Source organism: Drosophila persimilis, unplaced genomic scaffold, assembly GCF_003286085.1.
Source record: "Drosophila persimilis strain 14011-0111.01,24,50 unplaced genomic scaffold, DperRS2 tig00000520-arrow-pilon, whole genome shotgun sequence".
In the NCBI taxonomy this organism is placed as follows: domain Eukaryota; kingdom Metazoa; phylum Arthropoda; class Insecta; order Diptera; family Drosophilidae; genus Drosophila; species Drosophila persimilis.
The window spans coordinates 1,995,142-2,017,840 of record NW_020825317.1 but is presented as its reverse complement, the minus strand read 5'-3'; the positions used below and the strand labels follow the sequence as shown (position 1 = coordinate 2,017,840).

General features: G+C 45.3%; 3 protein-coding genes across 4 annotated transcripts; 1 reads left to right on the top strand and 2 right to left on the bottom strand.

Moving 5' to 3' along the window:
- Positions 1-130: 130 nt before the first annotated feature.
- LOC6602672 (zinc finger C4H2 domain-containing protein) lies at positions 131-1,622 on the bottom strand. Its single transcript, XM_002027676.2, has one exon. It carries the CDS (start codon positions 1,447-1,449, stop codon positions 469-471), a length of 981 nt encoding a protein of 326 aa, XP_002027712.2. The 5' UTR covers positions 1,450-1,622; the 3' UTR covers positions 131-468.
- A 2,912-nt stretch (positions 1,623-4,534) lies between these two features.
- LOC6602669 lies at positions 4,535-22,460 on the top strand. Of its 2 annotated transcripts, XM_026990081.1 has the most exons (9): positions 4,535-4,587; positions 12,700-13,456; positions 16,800-19,176; positions 19,249-19,375; positions 19,450-20,090; positions 20,171-20,266; positions 20,882-21,016; positions 21,080-21,603; positions 21,670-22,460. In XM_026990081.1, the coding sequence occupies exons 2-9, from the start codon at positions 12,711-12,713 to the stop codon at positions 21,803-21,805; spliced, it is 4,782 nt and encodes a 1,593-aa protein (XP_026845882.1). In that variant the 5' UTR covers positions 4,535-4,587; positions 12,700-12,710; the 3' UTR covers positions 21,806-22,460. The 2 variants fall into 2 exon arrangements, with proteins under 2 accessions (XP_026845882.1, XP_026845883.1); XM_026990082.1 differs by lacking the exon at positions 4,535-4,587 and having other exon boundaries at positions 12,700-13,285.
- On the bottom strand, positions 12,141-12,470 carry LOC6602670. The gene has a single exon (XM_002027674.1). The coding sequence runs from the start codon at positions 12,468-12,470 to the stop codon at positions 12,141-12,143; it is 330 nt and encodes a 109-aa protein (XP_002027710.1).
- Positions 22,461-22,699: the final 239 nt, after the last annotated feature.

Genomic DNA, 22,699 nt, shown 5'->3' with positions numbered 1-22,699 from the left:
CACAATTGGGAAACATAAAACTCTTGTTCCGTTCCGTTACCTATTTTTGACCATTCTGATAAAAATGTATATTACACTTTCTTATTGATTCAATTCAGTTTTATTTTTTTTTTCAAAACGCTTACAATGCTTACACGTATAATGTATTTTAATGAAATTTGACACGTGATTTGCTTTTAAAAGTCTATAAATTAGCTTTAACTTACAATTTAAATCGAAAATTAAATTTGAGCAAAAACACTCTTCAAAAGGTCTTAGAAACTACGGTTTTCTTTTTTTGAGAATTTGTTATTTTGCTTGATGCATTTGCTTGGTAATACTTTGCTTGGGTTAATAAATAGTTGAAAAAAAACCTCTAGTCCTAAGGTTCCTTCCTGGACCTGGCCGGGAAATCTTCACGAATAGATTGATAAGAGTAGTTGATGTTCCTGCCGGTGGACGTGGATGTGAACCTGCACCTCCGGTCCTCTAGTTGTTCTTTTTCTTGGGCTTCTTGGGATTCCGTGAGCGCGACTTGGCCTTGCAGAGCGGGCAGATGGGGGCATTTCGATGGATTTGCTGATGGCACGACAGGCACGACTTCATCGGTGGCGGCTGCTGGCGGAGGTTCACGTTGAAGTCCGAACGGAACGACGGATGGTGGCCGATTCCAATCGACGGTGTTTGCTGAAGACGATTTGTTGGCGGAGGTGGAGGCGGCGGGGCCGAGAAATCACCTTTTCCTAGACGCACAGCGGCCGCGGCGGCAGCTGCGGCAGCCCCAGCGCTGCCTGCTCCAGGCGGGGCCGGTGGCATAAAAGCGTGTCCTGGTCCACCACCACCGCCGCCGGCGCTGACTGAGCTGCTGCCGCCGCCACCAGACGATGAACTGGGGGGCAAGGCGGTAACCGTGGCCTCGGGCATCAAGGGATGACGAGCGTGTGGGCGAGCCAGGGACGTTGGCTGCGTGACCGAGGCTGCTGCTGCGGCTGCAGCGGCAGCCGCTGACTGGGCGGCCACCTTGAGGAAGTTTGTCTGAAAACGATCCTTCGATATGGGACTACCCTCCTCCTCGTGCAGGTCGCGCAGCGGACTTAGGCCGAGATAGTCCCGTCGCATGTGATCGATTTGGTACTTGAGTGCCAAGTACTCCTCGTATACGCGATTGGCCATGTCGAAGGAGCGCGTCTGGTTCTCCTTTGTCTGCTTGATGATGTTCTCCATATCGTTGATGTCCGCGTGGATCTGGCGCAGTTCCTCTACGTGGGACATTTTCTCCTCGAGCAGGTGCTCCATTTCCTTGCGGTACTCTTCCAAACACTTCTCCTCGTCGTCGCTCAGCTTTACCTCCTTGATGATGCGCACCTTAAGTTTCTCGAGGGCCAGCGTCTTGTCCCGTATGTCCTTGATGGCTTCTAGCTTGGCATAGTAGTGTCGCTCGTTGGAGCTGGATATCTCGCTGGTGGCCATTTTGTGTCCGTGTGGGCCTTGTGTCTGCCGTGGCTTCCCCTTTCACTGAGCTGTTTGCTTTTATCTCGACACGCTGAGATTGGGATTTTCGATGCAGATGCTGGCATCCACGTCAGCTGGTGTCACTTGGGCACAATTTCAATGCATAAACTTTTTAATTGAATTTTATATTTAAATCTCAAATATTTGGTTTTTTCACTGCTTTCTGTATATGTATATATCGATGTTCACGTCGATGTCATCGATGTTTGGATGAACATTGCGACATCGATGTTTTTTCTAAAACATCGATGTTTTTTAGACTTTTTGTTTAGACGTTTGACCAATTACCAAATTTTTCCGAGCCAAATGAGGTGCGGCTAAGAAAAAATATTTATAAAGAAGGCACATACCAAATTACTCTGGTATAAGTGTGAAATGTATGTTAATGCATCAATAATTCAACTATTTTTTTCCTTTTGCAATTAAGATTCGTTTTGTTGTATTAAAAGCCGTTTACTTTTCATTTCATCGAAGAAATTGTTGTTGTTTTAAAAACGAAGAAGTCTTGCGGATTGTGAAAACGGGAAATCGAAAAACTTTTGCGAAATTGAAAACCGGAGCCTGGCTGAATAATTAATAAATTTCATTTTTTGATCCGCCGGGCAGTCTTTGGCCGTCATGGCGACAGGAGGCTGATACACAGTCCTTGTTCACTGGGGCCGCTGATGCCACACCCTCCGCGCTGTCTATTTCAATGGCGTCTATGCTATGGGCTATGATAATGTCGAATGGCTGTCCGGAGATGGCCAAGAGGCTCCTGCTTGATGCTGTGACTTCTGCCTTCGATCTGGAAGAAGTTATAGAAGGATTAGGGGTATCCTCTACCGCGCTCAGCAACCGCTTATCTTACCCCATTAATTTGTTGAGTGATCGGGTCATAGTTCACGGCACGGATTTTCTTGCCGGTCACTGGCAGCGTCACATTCGTATTCGCATTTGGGAGGCCCGAAATTCCTCCAGATACAAAAGTACAGGGTCTCCCGGTCCACAAACGAGGGAAGAAAATTTGTACAGCTGAGCTTGCTTTATATAGATTCTTCGCCCGCTATTCGTGCCGACCTGTTGACCAACATGCAAATCAGAGCCAGCGGTTCCACGCACAGGTTTTGTGCTTTTATCCATCCAGAGTACCATCCGAAATCCAATTGACTGTGGGACGCCTCCAAACTGTTGTTCTATCGCAATGTTTCAGCAGTTTTCGTGGCCAAAAGAGCATAACCAATTTCGAAGGCTGTGAATCGATTTCTTTAAGATTTATGCTTCTACATTATTTACATTTTGCTCAATTTATTACATGACGAATACACGCTAACGCTACTGTCCCATCCAGTTCACATTCATGTTCACAAGGCCGTTGGCCATTTCATTCAAATCCGCCAGCTGTGAAAGTGATGTGAATAAGAGGTATGGACAACAGGAAACACGTCTCAGAAAATGAACCGCATTCAAGGTAAAATTCACCCCTTTTTCCGAATATACTATGAGACGAAATCGGCTTTTGAGGCTCGTAGGCCCCTTGCTCACCTTTTTGTATAGCCCTTTTGTATTACGACTCATTTCTTCGTCGCAGAAGAGACAAGCAGTGTATTGTAAGGTCGAGTGATAACGGTGACACGCTCAGAGCATTGGCACAGTCGATCATATCGTTAGGAAAATGTAACGTTGTCCCTCTCGTATGTCTTATGGTATTTCTTGTAGTGGAAACAACTAATAGTAGTGACCATAAAGACCCCATATATTGGCATCAATATCAATATTTTTCGAAGTTGTAGCACGACTGCAGGCAACTTTTCAATAGAAATAACGTAGTTTTTAACTTGAAGATAACAAACAAAAAGACACGCGTAATTAATGGTTTTAACAATATTTTATTAATATGATATTTAATATGTTTTTTACAGTATTTCCATTAACTTTTCTAGCTCTGCGGCATAAGCTTCAGATTCGAATTCGTACGACATGGTCATACCAATTACGCATAGATAATTATTAGGTGCTTCGTAGTCAAAGCAGTACTTCCCAAGCCGTCGCAAGCGATACCTAAATTATTAATATCCTTTCACTGACAATACAACTTTACCTTATTCATAAAATAATATTGGCGCTGCTTAGTTTCATGGAATTCTTCAATTTTGTCTTGACCAAATCAAGCTGGCTAAAGACCCGCTCATTTTCCGCGTTTGACCATGGCAATGATAGCATTCGGAGATCAGCAGCTGCCAGCTTAAGAAATTTGCTGTTTCACCACAATCTTTATAAAAGTAAGCATAACTCCAAAACTTAGTATTTTCGCTGATTTTTTTGATTTTATTAAATGAAAATCGGTATATGTCAAACATCTGGTAAACTAGTGGTGGTATTGGCAAATATCGATCAATCTCACACTTTTTATGTAACCGATGGCAGCATTAAAAAAAGCTGAAAAAGCCAAAAACGTTTCTAAAAATACCAAATTCCCGCAGCTGTCTTTAAAAAAAGCCAGATCTGACGGGAAAATAGAGAGATCTGCAGCCCTGGTAGTATGTGTAGTATAAATTAATAGCCGCGAAACGAATTATGCCAAGTAGATTTTTGTAAAAGACAAAGGACCGAGAAAACTGGTGATAGCTGATCATTGAGCTCTGGTCATGATTTTCCAGCGTGAGGTGCGCGTTGCGTTGCGGTTGTGTCAAGTGTTGCCCCACATCCATTCCATCCACACCAGCGAACGCCGATCGCCAGTCGTACAAGCGAGCGATACAACAATGCGTCTGAGTGTGTGTCCGTGTGCGTGAACGTGAGGCATCCGAAAATTATTCATTCCTCGAATCATAAAATAAACGAAACGGAACAAAACGGCCGGCGGAAGGTAATCAATACGCGTATTATGTGAAGAGCCGCCCAGCTAAAATGTGTCAACAGGAACTAGTGGAAGCTCTAGCATATCTAGATCTTCTAAAGATATCTCCCTGATACCAGACTTGTTTTTCACTTGGGCCGTTCCCCTTTGTTTTCTTTTTTTTTTATTGTGGTATCTTCTATTGTTGTTGTTTGTAAAATACAAAAAAAGCACATAAATCGGATTCGTAATTCTAGTTCGACGCCAGCAATCGAAAGGTAAAGTTTTTGTATTATTTTTTCAGGCTTCAGTTTCGTGAAACCTGTAACACCATTCACCAACCTCTTACCCTGAAGTGTTTATCTTTCACCTGCATTAAATTCGTGGGCTCCTGAGATGTACTTATTACACCGCCCTAGGTATTTCTCTGATACGAAAACGATAGGATGGAAACGACCACTGTACATAAATGCATTTGTACCTCGTTGAGCCCGCATATTCCCATTTGTTGATAGTTTTCGATACTAATATTGGCAAATGGTCTGCAAATACTCTGTTTGTTGTAAAAGCTCCTAACTGCTTATCGCTACAGCTTTACTGCCAGAGCCAGAACCGGACCAAGAAGATAGCGGTCAACGGCGTCACCTGGTGACACAGAACGGCACAAGTGTCTCTTGGCCCGTCTCTCACTCTCTCTCTCCACTAACGTGGCACATTTCGCTGGTGCTGGTGCTCTCTGTCCGTCCGTGCCTCTTAATTGTTTGGCAATTTAGGCAATTATAAACATATTAGGTTTTCTGGCACACATTCACCGAAGAACCTTTCCCCCCTCCATCACTCCATCATACCCGTATCTGGCTTTTATACTACGAGTCGTACTCGTACTGCTATACGTCTTTCGAGTATTGTAGATAGTTGTGGCCCACGGCTAATAGCTACATATTTATGTAAGTCGATCAGATCAGATGTTCTGTCGCACGAATAAAGCTCAAACTCGCCCCATTTATTTGACCGGGTACCTGAACAAGTTCGCGTTGGGGTTAATCGCTTTGGTCCGCCCAGAACTACTGTCTTCAGCAAAGGCCATAAGCCAGCGCATGGTTGGCCTAGACTCTAGAGAGCGAGAATTATAGGGAGGTGAGCGGGGATAACGATAACTGTCAACTAATCGCTGCCGGCCCCTACCCCAGTCCCCTCCCGCAACAGAGCCTTGGTCCCTTGGTCAGCGCAGGCGCGACATCCACGTCTACGTCTGTGTCTGTGGCTGTGGCTGTGTCTGTGACTGTGTGTGTCTGCGTGTAGATCAAATCACAAATCGATGTAGACTTCCATGCTACATACTGAATGCGACATAAAAATGCCGTCAAGCAACTTGGAAATCGAGTCGCTCTGGCTGGAGCCTCGGAGACTCTCTTCTGTCTTATATAATTGGGGCCATGGCAACGTTATGCCCACAGAGTGCTCTGTGCCCACTTCCTCCACAACTTGTCCGTCTTTTTGCACTGTGCTCAATGAATATGACCCTTCCCTCGCTGGAAAGGGGAGGGAGAAAGAGGAGCTGGGACGACGACGAATCAGCTTTTTATGCGCTCTCTTATCGCATTGAAAAGCATAAACAAACAAAATGCAATGTTTCAACTCTGTTCATCATTCACACTCGTGCGAGTATGTGTGCATGCAGCTGTTTGTCCATGGGGAGTAGAGTGCTGTAGGGCTACTAGTGGGTACCGGCAGCGACGCTCCAAAGTGGATAGGATACTCGCTATTAGATTATACGAGTACTCGTACGGGTATTCGGGTACAGGGGTGAGAATCCCCGGCCAGAAACGTAGTACATGATTTATTCCTAAACTTCCTATAAAATACAGAAATAATTCGTTTGAATGCACATACATATACATACATACATATATGTACATACATACATTTGTATGCATCTAGCTACTCGTATTTGCTCAAGCCAAGGCAAAATATAAACAATTACATATAAACTAAAAGCATTGCAAACGATGGTCGAAAAATGAACATACCCTCTGCTACTGCATAAAAAACAACCAGACACTGTACAAAACAACAAACAAAAAGGGAGAGTGCAAGTGATTCATTCGAATAAGCACCAATTGCATATTCCCCGGGCAAATGCACATGAATGCAGATTCATTTGACATTGTTTATCCATGTACATATGTATGTACATATTCACATACATACATATGTATGTGCGAATGCATATGTATGTACCGTATGTACATACATGAGTTTCAGATGTAGTTTTAATAAATATTTCCATATATTTACACCATATATTGCTTTGGCAAATGTTCTCTCACAAACAACGGAACCAAGCTCAATTAAAGTTTTTAATGGTGCTATGTGGAAAAACAAAAACAAAACCTAAAAACGAAAACCAAAATGGGAGCAAAGGTCTATGCAGTACATTTAATGCAGGCCAATCGAAAAATTACCAAAAAAAACCAAATCAATTTTGAAACCCATTGGCGGTGTAAAATGTGTGTGGTAAATAACGGTTTGTTCTTTTTTGTATGTACATATGTATGTATGTATATATGTATGTATGTATGTATGTACATATGTAAGTATGGCCATTTAATGTGCATGCGCCAAAATGTGTAGCTCGTGTCTAGTATTCCATATTTGATAGGCTTTTAGCTTTGCTGAGATACGAGTATCACAATCACAAAGCTTAATCGATAAACTGTTCTTTAAGGTGGTACGTCATTAGCTGAGACGTGTGAATGTTTTATATTTTTATAAAATATAAAATGCAAGTGATCTCTGGAACGCGCTGGACACCATCAACCAATCACTACACTGGGAATCGGCCAATTACGAAGTTTCCCGAACAGATTTTTTCGGTATTTGGCAGTCGAAAATGTAATTGAAATTTGGCTGGCATTTCTGGTGTGCTAATGGAAAGCTGATAAGCCAGGCCGAGCGTTTAAAGCTCTGCCAGTAGCTCACTGGTGCTCTGCGGAATTTACTCGACAAAGGGAGAGCAAGGCAGAGATCTGATTGTAAGCTCCAACAATGAGCCAGACTGTTGACATTGATAAGAACATTGATTTCAGCGATTTCTCAACTGAATTGATCTGCCTTCAGACCAGCTTCAAATTCCTAATTATAAATACGATATCCGGAAAAAGTATTCTATATGTCTATACTTCTCTATACTATATTAATATGTTATGATTCATTTCTTATACGTACATTCATATGTACATACGTATTGTTGATCAGCATCAATAGCCGATTCGATTGAGCCATGTCCGTCTGTCTGTCCATCCGTCCGTTTGTCCGCTCGTCCGTTCGTCTTGTTTGACGCCTAGTTTCCATACTCCTGCAATATCACACTGAATCAAGTTTGTTTCAAAATTTTGTCATGCCCCCTTTCGCCCCCACAAAGGACGAAAATCTGTGGCATCCACAATGTTAAAGATATGAGAAAACCAAAGATGGCAGACTGGATCAGATCGGTCAATTATTATAGCAAGAAGGAACAAATCGATTTGCAGAGGCTACGCAAACCCAGACGCGCTTTTTCTCTCTCTTTCTCACACACTCTTCGTAGTACACTGTGTGCGCCCTCTGGCGGAGAGGAGCCGTGCTCACCGAGTATCGGGTATAAAGGTAGAGTCGCGGCCGTGGCAGCAACTCACAACGTTCCCCCTCGTTAAAGCTATGCATATGTAAATATAAAAATTTCAGGGCTTTTTCTCTAGGTGTACTTATTCATTGCAAAGAATACATACATACATATGTACATACATACGTATCCACGCATGCATGCACATAAGTAATATTACATCAATCGCTGGGTTTCCGCCGATCGTCATTATCATTGTTATCACTGCCTTTTTGGACCTATAAATAGGTGTGCATGTATTAACATATGTACATACATTCATACATATCTACATTGATATGTTAAATGATATATATATTATATAGGTATCGTACATAGTACATACGTAATTTATCCCAAATCTTGTTCCGATAATTTCTCGGCACAAGTGAAGCTTCTGTGGAACATATTTATATGTACATATTTATATATTGTTCATACGAGTATGTACATACATATGCACACGCGATAATAATGACCTTTGGAAATCGGATTGCTCAGTGTCTTGTGGGAGGCGAGGCACTACTTATACTTGGATCTGAGAGAAGCCCTCCTCCAAACGAGGACACGAAGACGGCGACACCAAAAGATGCGCGGGGCACAGTGGGACACCGGCCGAAAAGAGCTGGCAAAAGCATTTTTCTGAGGGTGCGCTTTGAATAATATGAATATACGCACCTGACGGAGCTTTCAAAAATACACACAAAGAAACTTTCAGTTTCGCTCGAAAATGTAATGGAAATTGAAATGCATTCTACGTTTAATCACATGCTGCATTTCAGATCGAATAACATGTAGAAGGCGAAATTTTTAAAACTAACTTGTCAAGGTCCGATATCACAGGAGTATGGATACCAAATTTGGTTGCTCTAGCTCTTATAGTCTCTGAGATCCTTAAACTCACATTTTGCAATAGGCAAAGCCGACCTTGGAACCTGTGTGTTAGAGAGAGACAGAGCGAGAAAGACTGAAATTGTTTTCTTGATTCTGGCTATAATAATTATACGATCTGGTTCATTTTGCACTGTAGACGATATAGTCATCCTCTACGATTCTGCGTATTTTTGTATCTTTTGTTTTTTTGTATCTTTGAAATTGTGGATGCCACAGATCTTAGCTCAATCGACTCGGCTATCGGCAAATAGTTGTTCTTTAGAAATTTTTAGTTTATTAAATATTCCTTCCAATACAGATGATTATTTTACAAAATCAAACATTAAGACCCAGTTTTATCATAACATAGTTATTTTTGTGTACCTTTGTTAAAGTTATGTTGGATTAAAATATAAAGCAAAAATATAAAATTATTATGTGTAGCAAAATGTTGTATTAAACCTTCTTTATCGGTCCAAAAATATAAGAATTTCGAATGCCCAGGCAGGATCGTAGCCCTCCTCCTGCCCAACCGACCGAGTGGCGCTGCCGCCTGGAGATGTGGTGGATTTCATACATATGGTAGAGGCAATTATAATACGAGCATAAGACTCTAAACGGTTCATGCTAGGAATAGTTTCTAGTGGATCTAATAGGGATATAACACCACGACAATCCACGAGGGTAATTCTCTCACAAGAACCACCGCACTGGGTGTAAAGAGCCAACTGTACATTTCGAGGCACTAAGGTGTAACAAATTTGCACAGCAGCACGACTGAAAGTTGTCCATGCTGAGTGGAGGTACAAGTGGAATTGCAGAGATGGTGCTCGTGAGGAGTTTAAATGTTCTTAAACATTTTAGGCTTGACTTGCTACCTTTTTTATGGAGAGGCACCATAAACGATTCCTTCCGGATCGCTAGGGGTCCACACAGGAGCTCGGCGCAGTGCTTGGGTACACAGCCGGGAACTCCTGCAGGACGCGACGCCAGGACGAGCCCTGGCCTAACGACTCGAAGATCATGAAGCACCATTTACTCGGGTAGACAACATTTTGGAAAATGGTACTTTCAAATGCAGCTTGGGAAGTTTCGTGATATCTTTATCTACATATGTATGTACATATATGCGTTCAGAAGTATTAATTTAGCGAGAGTATGGCCGAATGTCCCACTGTGCGGCTGCTATAGTTGCAGCTGATTTTCCGGGAAAACAATATCAGGATGCCAGCTCAAACATTAGTGTACATGTACATACATATGTATGTATGCATGTGCAATATGTAGTGTCCGATCTAACGTGACTCACCCGCACTCACAATCGCCCTCACGAGCGCACTCTCTTTGAACAAGTTTATTCATCCAAGATATCCAATGGAAAGCACAATGAAAACAGAATGAGAATGGGAATGGAAATGACTACAATGGGTCTACTTAAACATTTATAAACAAAATCATTGAGCACTACAGAAATGGAAACGTCAAGAGAATCAGGAGGCGAACGCGATGGCGAAGGAGAGGGATGGTAGAGGGAAGGAGAGAGCCCAGGGAGAACAGAACTCTCATTTAAAGTGGAGCGACCCCTTGAGCGACAACGACCACGACAGCGACAGTGCCAGCAGATGGCTCTGCTTTGCAGATTTGAAAAGTTCAGGGAACTGCAGCACAACACACTACTGGCTCCACCAGACAGCCAGAGAGAGAGAGAGGGAATGACTTATGTCGGTATACTTATGTATGTACATATACATGTATAGCATATGTAGGGGAATACCCTACTCAACAGCAGGTACATACATATATGTATATGCAAATGGTGGTGATAATATCATTCCTATTGAGGACAACCTATGTTGTGCTGGTAGATTAAGACCTTCCCTGATTTCCAGCTACGGCATTTGGTCACAAAGGAGTCGGCAGTGATCCGTTTTGATTCCTACATCTGTTTGATCTTCAGCGCAGTGCAGCGCTGAAGCAGCTTATTTCATCAATTTATTAGTTTAATCACAACTTTGACGATTAAAGGGGTATTTCCGGGAATCCCGGAGGGTAAACGGAACGGCCAGAGGCCCGATATTTTTATACCCGATACTCAAAATGAGAATTTGGGTATATTAGATTTGTGGTAAAAGTGGATGTGTGTAACGTCCAGAAGGAATCGTTTCCGACCCCATAAAGTATATATATTCTTGATCAGCATCAACAGCCGAGTCGATTGAGCCATGTCTGTCTGTCCGTCCGTCCGTCTGTCCGTCCCCTTCAGCGCCTAGTGCTCAAAGACTATAAGAGCTAGTGCGACGATGTTTTGGATCCAGACTTCTGTGATATGTCACTGCAGATTGGAGAAAACTAAAAACGCAGAATCATAGATAATCACCATATCTATCAGATTGCTGAATCTGGATCAGATCGGATAATTGTTATATCCAAAAGCAAGAAATCAATTTGCAGTGGCTACTCAGCGCCCGACGTCACGCTCAGACTGATTTTCTGTCTCTCTCGCACGCACTCTTTGTCGCGTCGTTTAATATTAGCGGCGTCTGCCGGAGGAGAGCCATACTGACTTAGTATCGGGTATAACTGTAGAGTTTCTGTGTCCGCAGCAACTCACAACGTTCCCCCTCGTTTTTTGTGCTTCTTATTTTTATAGCCGATACTCAAAGAGAGTGTAGGGGTATATTAGATTTGTGGTGACAGTGGATGTGTGTAACGTGCAGTAGGAAGGATTTCCGACCCCGTATATATGTATATGTATACTCTTGATCAGCATCAATAGCCTAGTCCACACTCCAGATAGATCGCACTGTTACAAGTTTATATCAAAACTTCTCATCGTATCGTTTTATCCCCAATGAGTGTACAGCTTAGATCCCCCTCTTGAGCCCACGCTCATCTTTGGTCGCTTTCAGCTGAAATAAATATTCCACAGAAATTTAAACTAAAACAAAGTAAAAACGCTGACTTTCGAAGCGAAACGTGAAAGCGATCTGAGCGAAAGCCGTCGGAAATTATTGATGACTGGTCAAAACGATTATTGATTATCGATCGTTGATCTAATTTAGTCAGAGAACCAGAAATTGAAGGAAACACGTGTCTTTGATGTGTCTGCCGTCGTTTAGTACAACGCTTTGTGCTTTATTTGGCCAATCGTTGACAGTCGATGATCATTTTCACTTTTGTACATATTACATATGTCAATATGCAAAAAAGAACTCTACCTACGCCTACCCCTACCGTACTTAATCTGAATATAAATAGAAATAAATCTAGATCTAAATAAATGATAATGAGATAATCGTCGGGCTAATACTCGGGCTAATTGGAGAACTGCAGCCGTCGCCGGGCGACGGCCAATCGCATCAGCCTGCGCTGCTCCAGCTCGTGCAGCTGCTGCCGGACGAGCAGTCGATGCAGCAGCTCCACCTTGGCGTAGCTCTCGGCTCTCCGGTGCAACAGTAGCTGGTGCTCTGCGATCCGGGGGTCGATTCCGCTTCCATTCGAGTCCCCTGGGCTGATTGGCCCGACAGTTTCTTCGGTTAGAGCATGGCCTTGAAATATGGTCCGCAGGAGCTGCATCAGCAGACGGACGAGGGTGAGCCAGAAACTGCTCGACTTTTGGCAGAATGTATCAGTGATCGTGGCCATCCTGCTTGCTTGAATTGATGCGATCGAGTGTGAGGGCCAGCCATGGAGGTCGGGTCTTTATACAAGCCTCAGGCACCTGCTGCCTTTACCTGAAAGCCCTCTCTATCTCCCTAAGCCCTCGAAATTCCTCAAAGGTAATCCCCATAGGGCCTACCTGGACACCTATCGTCCGATACCATGATATCCCCGCAATAAACAAATAAAACGCAATCCTTTCTCTCACTTTCAGACGACTCTGCCATGGAACAGGCTCCGCGACCCGTGCCGGCTCCGCGGCGGCTCTGCACCGAGCTACGTCCCGCCAACTATGAGAACGTCGAAATCAAGCCTAGCAACAACAATAACAACAACAATACTATCATCAGTTTCAAGAAGCTGAACATCAACGCGGAGAACTTGCACGGCAATTGTGCGGAGAAGAAGCTGCCGGCAAGTGGGCAGAACAAGCTGCAAGTGCTGCAGGAGAACAGCGCCGAGCAGCAGCAGCCCATCTATGGTCCCGACGCCAACGAGAATGTCCCGACAGAACCGATCTATGCCGCGCCCCGACCAGCGCCGAGACAGCGACTCACCACGGAGTCGCTCCCGCAGGAGCCGCAAGTCGAACTTGATGTGGACGCGGTTCCTCTGAGAGCTGTGCGCACAGCTCCCCAGGTGCCTCCGAAGCCGCCCATCCTGGAACAGCGCTTGTCGATATGCAGCGAGATGGAGCAGCAGGGGGATGCTACGGCCTCCTCTCTCTACGGCTCGAACGCCTCGCTGGACTGCTGCTCGCAGGGCTCGCAGAGCGGCAAGTTCAAGTCGCAGTCACCCGGGTACGTAGACGACGTTGATCAGCGGGGTCAGCCATTTCCGGAAGATTCCTCTGACCCGGGAACACCTCCGCCAACGCCAACACCACCGCCACCTTCGACATCTTCATCGACGTCGCTCGATCAGTCCTCCAGCTGTGATCAAGAACAAGACCAAGATCGAGAAGATGACAAGTAAACTTTACCGAAATGTTCTCCTTATACTAGATCTTTCCCTTTCCTTCTTCTTTGGTGTTTCTCTAAACGGTTTCTCTGTTTTTCTGTAGATGCACCCTCACCTGTTCCCTAGTTCCTTGGTGTCCCAACATCCATAGTTTGACTAACCTAAAAATCAGATCTAAATCTGGATCTGGGTCTGGGTCTGGCTAATCCTTTGACGTTTCACGGTTTCGGTTAGCTGGTTTCTTCCCATCTCCGGTTGTGGTCCCTCGGGGAGACTCGAACTCCTTGAGCAAACGATCTCATGTTATTATTATTTTTGTACTAACTCTCTCCAGTTTTGGGTCATCGTCGTCGGCCGAAGTTGGCGCACGTGCGAAGCGAGTCGTTACTTCAATAATTCGTTTTGAATTGTGATTTGGAATGGAACTTTGATTTGATGATACGATATATATGTAATTTGATATTTGATTGAAAACTTATCAGAGTTGATGGAGTTGTACCCAATGTCGGGAGTATTCTCGTAGTTAGCTGATCCTGTATTTTAATATATAATTCAGAGACATTACCCTTTATGTAAGGTCCTTCGAATCTCTTACTCGATAACACTAGGATTTTTATTGCCGCTTCGAACCAAACCGACTGTTTCTGATATATTCGGCTTTACAAATTTGTAATGAATTTTTTTTCACGGTGTGGTTTCTTTTTTGGAAAACTTTTAAGAACTGGTATTTTTTTTAATGTTTTTCAAAGGTTGTGCATCTTTTTTTAACATTACTTAAGTATTTATCTTACACCTGGTGGTATCGCACTTTGCAATTTCGAAATAAGACCTAAACACTTTGGAGCTTACGATCATCGGCTCGATAATATTAAGCTTTCAAAATTTATAATTTATTCCGTTACGTACCTTCCCAAATGCAATTTACCTTTAAAATATGTTACGAATAAAATAGTTTGGTATTTTTTGTTTCAAAAATAACGGTTGTATTTCGAGTAACGGAATTTAACGGTAAATTGTGGCAGCTAAGTCTACACCTTAGCCGTTTGTCCATAGATATTAACAAACGATACAAAAAAAGAACGCAGCCTCTGAAAAAAAACAAACTTATGAAAATGTATTATAAATTGTTAAGGTCCCAAATGTATCAGAAAAGGTCGGTTGGTTCGAAGCGGAAATAAAAATATACATTTTGTTGCCTAGTGTAATTAATTTTTTTTGGTACCAATCTTAGCAATGGGTTAGCAAACGAGCCTTAAAACTTGTGTTGAGATAGCAATCAAAACTGCAGCAACGTTTTGCAAAATAAATTGCAGCTCTAGCTACGCATCTTCGTCTGCAGGAGATGGTCTCATTGGCAATAACACCTGCCAAAAAGCTACTTCTGCATAGTCGAGTAAAGAAAGCTCGCTTGTATTGGTCCAACGAAAAATCAAATTGGGCTGAATCTAAGTGCTCGCGAATCATATTCTCGGATTAGTCCAAACTGAATATCATTGGAGCCGATAGTTCGCGGGCAGTTCGCCGCAGAAGAGGAGGCTTTTCCGAAAATTGGTGCATTGCCACCGTAATAATGATTAAAAGGGCATGGTGAATGCCCCAGTATGGGATCAGTTACTGAGAGAGAAGAAGATCCCAACTTTCAGGACGAATCTGCACCTTGTCGACTTTCGGTTCAACTAGCTTTGACTATTTTTCAACGACAGAAAAATTTTGAAGCCGGACTTGGACATTAAGTCCCTAGATTGGCCATCTCGGGGACAGCCCCGACCTCAATCCGATAGGCCCTTATGACTGCCAAAATAATAAACTATGGTTGAGTTAGGCGAAATTATAGAAGAAGTTTGTTTTGAGGACATAACGGATGAATATCTAACGGCTTTATACGATTCGATGCGTTCCCCATAGCGTCAAATGTTCAATGAAAGCCACGGGGGATAGGGGTACCACAAAACATTTATTAAATCATAATTTGAAAGAAACATCTCGTGCAATAATATTGTTTATTGTTAGTTAACAGAAAACAAAATAACATATTGTAAAAAATTTCCATCGTTTGATAAAATTATTACATAAAAAGTTGAAATTACCAAATGGGATAAATAACTGATTTATTAACACAAAAACAAAATTTAAATATCAGAGTGCGGCTTTTTTTGTCGTTGGTTGTATGTATATATGAGTATCAGGTGTAAGAGTAAAGCCGCGACCCTTGCCGCGTCTCACAACTTTCCCTCGGGTTTTATTTGATGTCAGACCTGATGTCTGCAACGCTGACAACGCCATGCTTGTCTAGTTTGGTAAAAACTACATAGTGTCTTAGCTATTGAAGCGTATGTATGCCCTCGTACATGTGTATCTGGCTAAAACGAAGCGCTGATCGAAAATGAATATGGAGTGTCGTGGGTGGAAGTAGATTTGTAAGCTAGTCTTTAGTAGACCCTTTAGCTAGCCTTCCTTTCTTCTTAATGCTATCATACATAGGCACTCGGCTGTAGTCTTTCTAAGTCTTCAGAGATGTTCTTGATGATCACCTTGATCGTCTGTGCAATACTATTTTGGGATGGAAACACCTAAAATGGGAATGAGAATATGTACGCTTCCTGTTGTTCTGCGCACCGGCGGAACTGTGGCTATGTGTTGTCCCGGAACTGTGTGGGACCTCCGATGCTCAGCAAATCAAGATCAAGTGGTTTCTGTCAGATCTGCCCCTGAAAATAACCTGTCAGACCCGACGCGTCGCTACGTTTCAAGAGCTATAGAGATCAAGGAGACGTCTATAATTAGAGTGAAGTTTACGTGGCATGATGTGCGATTATTGAAGCGCTTTCTTACAGCTCGAGCTCAATGGCAACCGGAGGAGAAGGCTATCTGCGAGGGTCCTTGGCAAATCATCCGATTTATCTACACCGCCGATGCATAGCCTTACCTCTGAGCAAACTTCGGTGCGCCGATGTTTACAAACATAATACATACATACATATGTAGCATTAAAGTAAGATTAAGCCCATACATCTATATATTTGAAACGAATACCTGTAGAATACAATATACAGATGTGCGCATTGAGACGGCTGATTCATCTGAGGGAAGTTCTTGGACCCAGCGCATTTCTCTTCCCAGCACTCCCATTCCCATCATGGGCCTAGGCCTAGCCCTAGCCCAATAAGTGTTCCCGATACTCCTATTCACGTAGTATTAGATCTAACACGCACACACATTGCACTAGTATACGTACGTAATACTTGGATTTCATTTACTTACCAAATGGGAATGGGACGAACTCTCTCTGCCACAAGCAAAACTAACTCTCTCTCTCTCTCTCCCTCGATTTCATGTTGCCTCAAATGAATTCAGGAATCTTCTGCGATCCTTGGGCACCACCTCGAAACTGCTGGGCGAGGCCATTGGCGAACGGATCACGTTCAAGGCCAAGGGTGCCAAGAAGCGTCTGGACAGGAACCTAAGGAGCTCCACGGAGGCGATCAGCAATCTCAGCGCTGACGCTGGCAGCCGTCTGAAGAATGCCAGCAGGCGATTCGGGTCGAACTTCACCTTGGGGGGCAGAGGAGGCCATGGGGACAGAGAAGCGGAGGGTGGAGAAAGCTCCGTGGGAGAGTTTGACCTTGAGCGACGGCAGACCATGCCCAACACGGATGTCTTCAATGCGATACAGTTCTCCAGTCCCCTGAACCGGAATGTCGTCGGCGGAGGATTCACCGATCTCCGGGATGAGGCAAAGGTCACTGCCAAGGTCAAAGTTAAGGATCAAGATTTGCCAGCTGGGGGGGACAGTGCCGGGGATGATGACGGCTGTTATGAAGTGCCCAAGGTGCAGGGTAAGCCCCCCAGCTACGATGAGGCACTGAGGGCACGTCCCTCCCCACCTCCCCCGCTGGCCAAGAATCTCTCTCAGGAGCAGGTCCAGCTACGGACGCAGCAGCGTCCCCCGATCCGCGGAGATGACGCAACGACGTCGTCTCCGCCATCGTCCCTGCCAATGCCCGCGTTCCCTCCGCCGCGCCTCTCCCAACAGCCAGAGCGGTTCCGGCTGGACGCACTGCAGCCGCCCGTGCGGCAGAAGCGTCGCAAGAACTACGAGCACATCGAGCTGCGACGTCCCCCCGTGGACTCCGCCGAGCTGAAGGAACTGAATCGGGCAGCGGCGGTAGCGGAGCGAGAGGAATCGCTGCTAATCTGCGCCAAGATTGCCGCCGAAGAGGCGAGGGCCCCAAAGCCAGAGCGTAGCGATTCCTGGCAGTTCTACGGCGAGGATGTCGCTTCGCAGCAGGGAGAAGCGGTGCAGGAAGAAGACTCCTCCCGGGAACCTGTCTATGCCAACCAGGAAGCCACCTACGGGAAGCTCTTTGAGATGGCCACCGCGGGGAGCAGTCGCGGCTGCAATTTGTTGACCCCCAACCAGCAGCAGCAGCAAAACCAGCAGCAGCAAGAGCTGGCCTGCATCAGCGAAGATGGGGAGCTGGACAGCAACGACGGAGCCGTCGGTGGCTGGTGCGCGCCCCAGGAGCTGATCGAGGAGTTCGATCCATTAATGAGCAGCAAGTGCTCGACGCTAGAGCGTTCCAACAAGAGCAACGAGCTGCTACTGCTCGAGCACCTACTGGAGGAGGACACCTACGGCACTGTGAAACAAGAGCGGGATCAGGACGATGTCAGCATGTGCACCTCCGAGGAGGATCCGCCTAGTGGATGTGCGGCCACGACAAGTGGTCGCCAGCCCCAGATCGTGCACCAAAATGCGCAGCTGCTGAACGACAGCCTGGAGCATATGCTGGACCGCGAGCAGGAGCAGTTGGAGGCACGTGCCAGGCCCTATCTGAGCAAGATACCCGAGGGGGCCGCCAACAGATCCATGGTGGACTTGGCCAGCGCCTCAAGAAATCGCACCAATTGGTTTGTGGCAGACGGTTCTACCGTCACACCCACACCCACAGCCACAGTCACCTCCACGTCCAGCAGCAGCACAAAGCCAGCACTACCAATCGAAGGCGACAGCCCACCCACCTACCTGGAAGCCATTGGAGGAACAGGAACCAGCGGACAGACCGCCCCTGTCAGTAGCGAGTCTCGTTCTACGCTTAGCTCTCGTCTGCGGAAGACGATAACCACCTTCTCGAGCGTCAAGCTGCGCATGGATGTGATGAAGAGGCGCTCCAGCTTTAAGGCGGGGGCCCAGAGGCAGTCGGAGGTGAAGGTGGCCCTGCAGATGGTCCCCCGGCCCAGTCTGTCGCCGCTTCTGGTGCGCTACGAAGGTCCCCTTGTGCGGTTCCCCTCGGGCGTGGTCGAAGATATACTCAAGGAGATGCAGAACCGAAAGGCCATACTCAGGGACCGCCAGTTCCAGACATTTCTGGACCAGGAGATGAAGACGCCAAGGGAGTCGATACCGTTGGACACCATAACCACGCTGCAGTGCGTCAGCAACAATCGCGTCACGGACACGGCGACCCACTTTTACTGCTTCGAGATCACGACATCGCAGCCGAAAAACGGAGGCAACGGAGTAAGCGACAGCATGTCCTCGAATCCCAATCTGGTGATGACCAGCAGCTCGTCAGGGAACGTCAAGCAGCAGCGGGTTTCCCATCTGTATGGCGTGGGCAAGGAGTCCGAGAGGGGCGTCTGGATGCAGAAGATCCTTGAGAGTCTCACCAACAGTATGCCTGTCAAGTACACATGCCACTATTACCGCGCGGGTTGGTGCTACCTAAAGGTGGGTGAAGCGTTAAGCTCCTCCCTGAGACCCCATGCCTAATGCGTTGCATTCCGCTCCGTTCCGTTTCAGAACTCCATCACGTCAGAGTGGAGTGGCACCTGGTTGGTGCTTCGCAAGAGCCAGCGACGTCTCATCTTCGTGTGCGAGGCCACTGGGAATGTGGAAAAAATGGACTTGCGCAAGGCGCGATGCATAGGTATGCATGCTATATAAGAGCTATGTAAGAGCTATAAAATAACATTTAATTGCATTTCTATCCCTCTGAAATAGTGCTCAAGGAGAGTGACGAGTCCATCGACAACCTGCACGTGGGGATCGGGCCAATGCTGATGATTGACTGTCCGCCGTATGCTGTCTACATGATCATGAGCTCGGCACGAGAGACAAAGATCTGGCGTCACATCATTCGGGAAGTGGCACACAACAACGGCTTTTCGCTGGGGGATCAGCAGTTGACGCGGTACGATGTACCCGTGATAGTGGATAAGTGCATTAACTTTGTGTACATCCACGGGTCCATGTCGGAGGGGATCTATCGCAAATCAGGCTCGGAGAACTCCATGCACAAGCTGATGAGCGCCTTCCGAGCGGATGCCTTCAATGTGGAGATCACCCGAAACGAGTACAATGAGCACGACGTAGCCAATGTCCTCAAGCGGTTCATGAGGGACCTGCCCGAGCGCCTCCTGGGCAAGCTAACCGACAGCTTCGTCTTCGTCACCGAGCTGAATTTGGCCGCCGAGAAGATTCCCATCTATCGTGAGCTCCTCGCTCGCCTCTCGCCCATCGAGCATGAGACCTTGCGCCGGATCGTGGGCCACCTGGTGTTCATTAGCTCGCAGCAGACCAAGAACAAGATGAGCGTTCAGAATCTAACCATGATCTGGGGCCCAACGCTGCTGGCCAAGAAGGTGGGTCCCCTGTCAAACCTTGGCTACTATATTTAGGATTATGTGCATGATTATCTGTATGTTTCCGGCTTCTCCAATAGAGCGATGAGCTAATCTACTCTCAGAAAGAGGCCGATGTTCTCAGCGATCTCATTCTTCTGTACAAGAACCTATTCCCCGTCAGTGCCGATGAAATTGTAAGTTGAACGCTACCTTACTTTTAATCTATGAATGTTTTTATACCAGATACTCAAGAAGAGTACAGGAGTATAGGAGTATGTGGTAAAAGTGGATGTGTGTATGACCCAGATGGAAGCGTTTCCGAAGCCATAAAGTATATATATTCTTGATCAGCATCAATGGCCCAGTCGATTGAGCCAAGTATGTCTGTCCGTCCGTCCGTGTGTCCCTCCCGATGAGCGCCTAGATCTCAAAGACTATTAAGCTAGAGCAACCAGACTGTATGTGACTGTGATATCAAAATTTTGCCCCGCCCCCTTCTGCAGTCACAAACCACGAAAGTCTGTGGCATCCATAATTTTAAAGATACACGAAAACGTTGAATCATAGCAAATCATAGAAGATTGCCGAATCTAGATCAGATCGGGTCGTTATTATAGCCCTAAGGAACAAATGTACGCTACGCCCAGCTACGAGCTCTCTCATTCTCCCTCCCACACACCCTTCCTCGTGCAGTGTGAGCGATCTGGCAGAAGGGAGCAGAGAGCAACACACTCTTTTGACTGAGTATCGGGTGTATCACAACGTTCCCGCTCATTCTTTACAACTATGTTATATTTTATTCAATGCAGAAACGGGAGCAGGCCATGCTGGCATGCCTGCAAAAGTATTACGCTGCCGCCGAGACGCTCAAAGATGCGGTCAAGCAGTCGGGGGACATAAAGATCTGGATCAGCCTGAATCCGAATCCAGACAACATCACAGAGGTTTGCCATCAGCTATGATTGATCACTTCAGTATGTACTGATCTAATCGCTCTATCCGTTCAGGAAAAGATGCAGGTGAATGCAACGATTTCACCCACCAAAACCGCCTACGAGCTGTGTCGGGAATATTCCGTCAAAATGCAACTACCAACCCATCAGCTGACGCTCTACGAGGTGATACTGAACGGCAGCCTGGAGCGGCCCCTGCACCATGACACAAAAGTGTTCGACGTGATCCTTAACTGGTCGTACTGGCCGGAGGAAGATCGCAAGCACAACTATCTGATGGTGCGGCCCATTGAGATGCTGCGCGAAATACAGCGGGCGATCAAGAATCTGGCCACGGTGACGCCCGGCAAGGAGCTGCGCTTCGCCGACAATCGCACCAAGACGTTCAAATCTCTACAGTGCGAGCTGCGCGACGGCAAGATTGTTATTTCCAAGAAGGACAAAAACGACAAGACAACTATTATCAGGGAGATATTTCTGCAGAGCTGTACGGCGTATGTGGGCTGTGAGCGCAAACGAGACTTTCCATGGAGCTGGGCCATCACTTTTGTCGAGCGCACCCAGGCACAGATAATGAGGTTTGAGTCTAAAACTGATATCATCAGAGCAAGGTGATTTCTAAGACTTTCATCTCTCCATTGCAGATCGCGAGATGCTCCCTACATTGGCCATGTTCTGGCCGGCAGCGAGTGGGTGGATCGTACTATTTGGTATTCGAGCATCTGGTATTGCCTCTACGGTGACAATATTTTACCACCAGCTGAGATCATCCTCAAGTAAAGGAAGATCTGATCAGCCCTAAACCATATTTTTGTCTCTCTGTTGCATTTCTTTAGTTATTATGTACATACATAGATACTCTGAATTTATATGAAATATGATTAATTTACGATCCGATTTTCACCATCGTTCCACCCCGCCCACTAACTTTTCGAAGTTTTTTTTTCCTAAACATAATATGTCGAATAGCTTGGCAAACAATCTACATAGTAAATAATACTATCATACTAATGATCCACATTATCTGTACATAATCATAATCGCCTAGAACCAAAATTGTACATTACCATAAAAACATTATTTTTACTTCTTTGCATATGTATGTATAACTGAGTGTATGCCATTTGTCGTCAATGCATGTGTGTGTAACTACCGGATCAGACAAGCTAGATCCCTCAAGGGCCGTTCGATACAGTCTAAGTATCGAAATTACTTTCTGACTTGAGGAATTAACTGTCGGCTACATAAAGCCAAAAAGGCAATATTTTCATATTTTTAATATCATTTTTTATATATTTATATATATACTTGTTTTAATGGGGTCTGCGATTATATACAGTACATAAAAATATTTTGTACCCATTCATTTTAAAATCAACACAATCCAGAAAAGGAAATGTTCAGTGGAAATAAAAAGAATACGGAATATACTGTTCATTAATCCGTTCATTATCTTAGAAATAAATTATTAATAATTTTAGAAAAGTATGTGAACATAGTTGTAACGATTCAGACGAGATTTTGGGGAATGGGAGAAGGGCGCACACTGTTATTCCCGGCTGGGATCCTCGGCAATTTGGATTGGTGATCTTGCCATCCTCTCGTTGGTTGCCTATCCTCATTATTATTAAAATTATTAAATATGCATGCTACGACGAGATTCATGAAGGATCT